The sequence below is a fragment of the Propithecus coquereli genome, unplaced genomic scaffold (genome assembly GCF_000956105.1).
Source record: "Propithecus coquereli isolate 6110/MARCELLA unplaced genomic scaffold, Pcoq_1.0 Scaffold308, whole genome shotgun sequence".
Classification (NCBI taxonomy): domain Eukaryota; kingdom Metazoa; phylum Chordata; class Mammalia; order Primates; family Indriidae; genus Propithecus; species Propithecus coquereli.
Window position 1 is genome coordinate 1,122,863 of NW_012148708.1, and position 6,792 is coordinate 1,129,654.

At 37.9% G+C, this 6,792-nt stretch overlaps 1 protein-coding gene across 1 annotated transcript in view; it reads right to left on the reverse strand.

Moving 5' to 3' along the window:
• Nucleotides 1-6,792, reverse strand: part of PSMG2 (proteasome (prosome, macropain) assembly chaperone 2) — a 14,661-nt gene that overhangs the window by 6,503 nt on the left and 1,366 nt on the right. Inside the window, exons 2-3 of the mRNA XM_012649965.1 lie at nt 4,526-4,697; nt 1,928-1,986 (exon numbers count right to left, since the gene is read on the reverse strand). Of these exons, the coding sequence (XP_012505419.1) occupies nt 1,928-1,986; nt 4,526-4,697 (231 nt within the window). The remainder of the gene's footprint in view (nt 1-1,927; nt 1,987-4,525; nt 4,698-6,792) is intronic.

The following is a 6,792-nucleotide window of genomic DNA, read 5'->3' on the forward strand; positions in this document are numbered from 1 at the left end:
ACTCTGTCTCAAAAAAAAAAAAGAAAAGAAAAAGAAAAAGGAGTTAAATAATTTTTTAACCTATACTGATTAGGAAGAAAAGAAAAAAGCCATGTGGCACAATATAAAAATTGCAACTCTCAGCTGTGAGCTAGGCTGATGCCACGGCACTCTAGCCCGGGCAACAAAGTGAGACTCTGTCTCAAAAAAAAAAAAAAAAAAATTGCAACTCTCACTGCAAAATTCTGGGTATGTAAATACTGTTAACTAAAGGAGTGATTCTAATGTAAATATTCAAAATAATCATAGCAGCACTATTCATGATAGCCTCAAACTGGAAAAAATCAAATGCAGCATCAAAATACAATGGATAAATTATAGCTTCTTTATATAATACCACACAGAAGTGAGAATGAATGAACTACTGCTACGTGCAACAGCATGGAGGAACCTCACAAATAGCAGGCGGAGTAAAGGTAGCTAGACATAGAGGAGTCCGTACCATGAGATTCTACTTATACAATAACAATGACTAGGATGCAGGGGGCAGGCGCCTCTGGAATGTTGACAGTATTCTATTTCTTGATCTGTAGGCTGGTTTCACAGAGGATTTGCTCTGTGAAAATTCACCATGCTGTCTATCTGTGATTTGTGCACTTCACTCCATATATGTTGTACTTCAATAAAAAGTTAAAATAAAAGATACTATGCAGTTAATCATGTTAGCAAAATCTCATATTTCTGACCACCTAAACAGATGGTATCTCAAGTCATTCCAAATAATCCACTCAACAAATATTTATTGAGAGCTTTCCATGAGCAAGGCACTATTCTAGGAATGGGGGACATAAGAGTGAATGACACAAAGTCTCTTCTCTCATGAAGCTTACTTTCTGAGAGGGAGATAATAAATATATAACATGCCAGGTAATGATGAATTTTGAAGAAAACTAACACAGGAAAAGCAGATAGGGTTGTCAAGGAAGGCCTTTCTGATGAGATAACAGCTAAGCAAACTCTAAAAGAAGTGAGCCATTTTGCGCTCTAGGAAGAATTCCAGGCAGAGAAAACAGTGGAAAGACTGAGGCAGGGCTGAGCTTACTGCGTTTGAACACTACAGGGAGGCCAGTGTGGCTGGAGGGAGATTAGCAGAGCAGCCGTCCAACAGAACTCTGTGAGCACAGCTGTCATCATGGCGGCCACTTTCCACGTGTGGCTACTGAGAACTTAACATGCAGCTAGTGTGACTGAGGAACTGAATTTTTAATTTTACTTTAATAAATTAAAATTTAAATAGCTACCCGTGGTTAGTGGCTATCATATCAGACAGCATAAACATAGAGCCTCATAGGCCATGTTAAGGGCTATGATTTCCTGAGTGAGATGGGAAGCCACTGGAGTGTTTCAAAGAGTAGTGATGTGATTTGATTTAGGTTTAAAGGATCATTGGTGCTGCTCTTTGAAAACAAACCACTAAGTGTTTTGGGGAGGTGAGTGGGGCAAGAGTAGAGTCAGGGGCATGAGAGATGACAGTGATTTGGACTGAGGGTAGCAGTGGAGAAAGAAAGAAGCTGGATTCAGAATGTATTCTGATATATACATAATTTGACATATTCATAATTTAAATGTAGATGCCACTGCATCAAATGTAATAGACCTGGAATAAACCTACAATATTCATGTATTTAAATTTTTTCACCAATGTTATCTGAATTGAGAAAACATAAGATCCAAGCTAAAAGTCCCAATTCCTTTCTATAAAATCACGAAATGATGGTAAAACATCTGCTATGAGATTATTTCTATATAGAATCAGATCTTCTTAACTATTCATACAGTAAAAATAGAGAAATAATTTTTAAATCTTAATTCTTAATGATACTAACTTGGTATTTTCTAATTACATTTTATTTTAATAAATGTAAAAAGGCAAATATAACATACTAACCTTAATAAAAATGGATCTTAATTGAAGAGCCACTAGCTTTCTTGAAGGCAATGAATATACTATAAAGACAAGAAAATGAAATCATATGATAGTTAAAAATGAAAGTTATACAAGTTGAAATTAATATAATAAAAATTAGAGATTGAATAATATCTTTGGTATCTAAATATTTTCAATAATTAAAATACAGAACATGTATACTATATCATTTGGCTACAATAAAACATTTTAGAAGTACCTTAAAATGTGCAAGTGGGCTTTATTCTATGCAATAGATTCATTTCTGAAAAGTTAACTGTAAGAAAATATCAAAAATTATTTTTCTGACTTTAATTGTAAAACCAGAGAAATATTCCCTTGGAAATTTCTGGGATTTTGACAAATAAAATCATCCTTAAGAAAGCTAAACTTTTTGGTTTCTGTTATTCTCCCCTCTTCTCTCTAGAGAACAGCAACACTCATTGGGATTAACAGAAGAAATAGCAAAATACAAGAGAATGTTAGCCATGTAATAAAATCCCCAAAGTAGGTACAGTTGTGTTCTTTAGGAATTTTTTGAAAGACCTGAAATAACATATACGTTTCCTGTGAGGCAATTTATGTGTGCATTTTTTCCTGGGAAAAGGATCCATAGCCTTCAACACATTCCACAGGAGCCCGCTCTAGAGACACTTAAGGTTTCCCTGCCCAACTTCACTTCTAAGAATGAGAAGCTCTTGTATGAACCAAGGACAAAATAGAGTCTCTGAGGACACAGGATTAGGCCACTATGCCAAGGAGTAAGCTTTCGGTTACTATACACAGAATACAAATAACCCTGGACTGGGCAGGTCTTTTGGAGATCGTCTCCTGGCTGGTGTGACGCGGCAAGATCGGGGTATGCTGAACTCAGCAAGTCTAGTGAGCACCAGGTACACTGGGGCCAAAGAAGTTTAGAAATTAAGGAAAAGGGTATACATTTAGTGAAAAGGGACTAAGGCATAGGCTACTCAGGCCTCTAACCTACCTCTGACATATACATAGAGTCCAATTCAACAGTCCTGGGTGGGAAAAGAATTGATCTGTAGAGGGTGGGCAGGCTAAGCTTTAAAATACAAGACACACCATCTTCAATAATAGCAGTATTTTCCATCAGTGTATCATGCAATTCTTTTTTGTTGTTAGGTTCCTGTTTCATAGTACTTTTTTCTTCTGGCATGATACAATATGAAGGCAACATCACCTTTTATGTATTCTGCCCCAAAATATATACTGTATACCTAATCAAGCCTTTAGACCTAACTCTAGTTACAGAAAACACAGGGGCTAGAGGAACAAGACAAACGACACCACGAGGAAGTAATCAGACAAATGCAGAAGGCAAGATATTCTACAGGACAATGGGACCAGTCTTTTCTTCAATAAATCAGATTTGTGATGAAGGGGGAAAAATAGGGACTACTCTAGAGTAAAAGAGATTTCAAGGGCACAACAATCAGACGTACTATGAGTCCCGGTTTGGACAAACTAAGTTTAAATGACATTTTGGGGATAAACTGGGCTAATATGAATATGGATAATGTATAGGAAGATATTAAGAAATGATTAATTTTATTAATGTTATTTTAGCTATGTAAGAAAATGTTCTTATCTCTTAGGAGATGCATATTTATACATTAGGGAGTAGCATGTCATGATCATAATTTATTTCAAAATACTTCATCTTAAAAAAAAGTGGATTAAAGAACCATAGCCATACAATTGATTTGCCATCAGTTTGTATGAAAGGAAAGCCAGTGGATCTTCTACTTGAGTGAAGGTGCATTAGCAGGGTGGCATGGTGCCAAGAAGTAGGTCTCTGGAGCCAGGCTGCCTTGATTAGAATCTTGGTTACATCAATTATTAACCAAATGACCTTGAATAACTTAGTTATCTTCTCTGTGCCGTGGTTTCCTTATCTATAAAACTACTTTATGGAATAGTTGTAAGGATTAAATGAATCCATTTCATTCAGCTCATAGTCAATACTCAATAAATGATAGTTATCCTTAGTGGAAAGTATATGAACTCTAGTCTTACCATTTATAGTTCTTTACCCTTTAAGGCAATAACTGAAATTTAGTCTTGTGTTAACAAAGCAATCTTTCCTGCAGGAATTTCAATAATAGGGTTATTTCTCCAAAATGCATTTCATTATGGCAAGCTGAGAGACCAACAGGGCACTCAGTCATCAAAAAAAGTAACTGGATGTTCCTGTGTTTCATGATCAATAGGAGCTTTTCCCCTACTCCCTTGGTACTGTCCTGCATTATAACCCAATAGTGGTCAGTGGAGTGTAAACTGTGCTTCTTGACTAATCAAGCCTGATACTCTGATGAGGAATTACGAAGATTTATGGTATGGGAAAAGCGTAAACCTACTTGTGCCATCAGACAACTCGATCTCTATGTTAATAACCAAAACCAGGATGTGAAAGAATAGGGCAATGTGATTGAGCTGTGAATTCTACACATAGCTGGCACTAAGTAAATATTTACTGCAAACCAGTATCCATAGAGTCTATTGTTAATTTAAAAACAACTCTACCTTGTCTCAGAACCATGCTGATGTTTCACATACCTTCAGTATTTATACTAAGTTCTGTGGAATTTGCTTCGGCAGTCGCATATGGATTGTTTCCAACCATTGGCACAAGACAATCGGTATAGAAGTAACCAATCTTAGACATATTCAGTGTAGAAATAATCAGATCTATTGCAAGCTGGCCAACATTTCCAACAGAGACTGCTGGCTGAAATTTTAAAAGATATATTCAATTAGTCACCAAAGTTAGCAGCACTTTAAAAAATTTAGACGGTAATAATGGCTGGGCGCGGTGGCTCACGCCTTCAATCCTAGCTCTCTGGGAGGCCGAGGCAGGCGGATTGTTTGAGCTCAGGAGTTCGAAACCAGCCTGAGCAAGAGCGAGACCCCGTCTCTACTAAAATTAGAAAGAAATTAATTGGACAACTAAAAATATATAGAAAAAATTAGCAGGGCATGGTGGCACATGCCTGTAGTCCCAGCTACTTGGGAGGCTGAGGCAGGAGGATCGCTTGAGCCCAGGAGTTTGAGGTTGCTGTGAGCTAGGATGACGCCACGGCACTCTAGCCTGGGCAACACAGTGAGACTCTGTCTCAAAAAAAAAAAAAAAAAAAGAAGATAATAATCATAGTACTAGTATTGAATGCTTACGTTCAGGTGCATCATAGGTAGATTATTGACTTTCATTAGCTATAACCAAGATGTCAACTGGGGCCTCCTTCACCTTTAACAAATACTTATTGAACACCTACTATATGTCAATCATTGCCATAGACAGTGGGAATACAGTAAAACTCATCAATGAAAGTTCCTGCCCTTATGAAGCTTCCATTCTAGTGAGGGAATGGTTTACCTGAATAAATAAACAGTAAAATATACAGTGGTAAGCACTATGCAGAAAAATTGAGTGTGAGTGTGTGTGTATGTGGTTAGTTGCAATCTTAAATAGGGTGATCAAGTTAAGACTCCGTTCAGGTGACAAATGACAATAGACTGAAAGAGGTAAAGGAAGAAGCCATACAGAAATCTGGGAAAAGAATACTCTAGGGAGTGGAAAGCATGCTGTGAGGCACAAACAAAAGCACTCCTGGGTTTTTTTTCCATCCACTGTCTTAGTGCCTCTTTCCGTAACTATTCGCAGTGGGTGAAGGGACCTTCTTTTCACACTGAACATACACACGTATCCACATGACTTTAAGTAGCCAAACTGCCAAATCTCTACGTACAGCCCAAAACATGAATCTGAGCTCCAGAGCCTAATGGATGTCTCCATATGGTTGGGTTATAGGCAACTCACATTCAATATGTACAAAACTAAATTTTTGCTCAAACTTGTCCTCATATTTTGTATTTCAGAGAAGAGCAACATTATTCACTCAATTACCTAAATCAGAAATCATCCTCTTTTTCCCTTACCAACTGTATCTAATTAATGACTAATTTTTATTGATTCTATCACCAAAGTAGCTCTTTAATGTAGCTCCTCCAGCAACTGTTTTTTTTTGGCCTTCAGAGTGTTCTCCCACTTCTCACTGCTGTCATCTACCAATCCCCTAGTTACCTCCTGCAATTCCCTGCTCCAAGATTTTGCTTCTTGGGTTAGACTTTTCTGCATCATCCCTCTTTTCCTTGCTATTGGATTATTCCCATCAGCATGTAAACATGCTCTAATATCTTTCATTCTAAAAACGCTTTCTTGACCCCACACAAGCCCCTAGCTGCTACCTCACTTCTTGTATTTCTACATAGCCAAAATTCTCCAAGAGTTGTCCATTAAAACATAAGCAGGAACTTTATCTGAGCTAATGAATGAACATACACACGTCTCTACCTCTTCTACCATTTACTCAACCCACTCCAATACAGCTTTCCTCTTCACCACTCCACTGGTAACAGTTTGCCCAGATGACCACCATTAACCTATATTCTTCATCTTACACGTTTCTTGGCTACTTCTGAAAGATGGCCATTGCCTCCTTCTTGAAACAGTCTCTTCTTGGGGTTATGTGTTTGACATTTAGTGAATAAAAGAAAGATCGTTCTGTCTCTCTCCAGCCTTATGCCACTCCAAACAGTGCATTCTCCAATGGTGACTTCTGGGTTGACAGGGCTTCCAGCCTATGCTCTCAATGCATCATCCTAAATTCTGTGCAGTCCCCAGGTCCCCCATGCATATTTGCCTGTTTTAGACATGCATCTTTCCGAAATGTCCTACTCTCAGCTACCCCTCCCTCACCCCCTCTCCATCTTTTAGTCATTACTTTCTCTATGAAGCTTTTCTTAGCAGGCCCATCTGTCCCTCC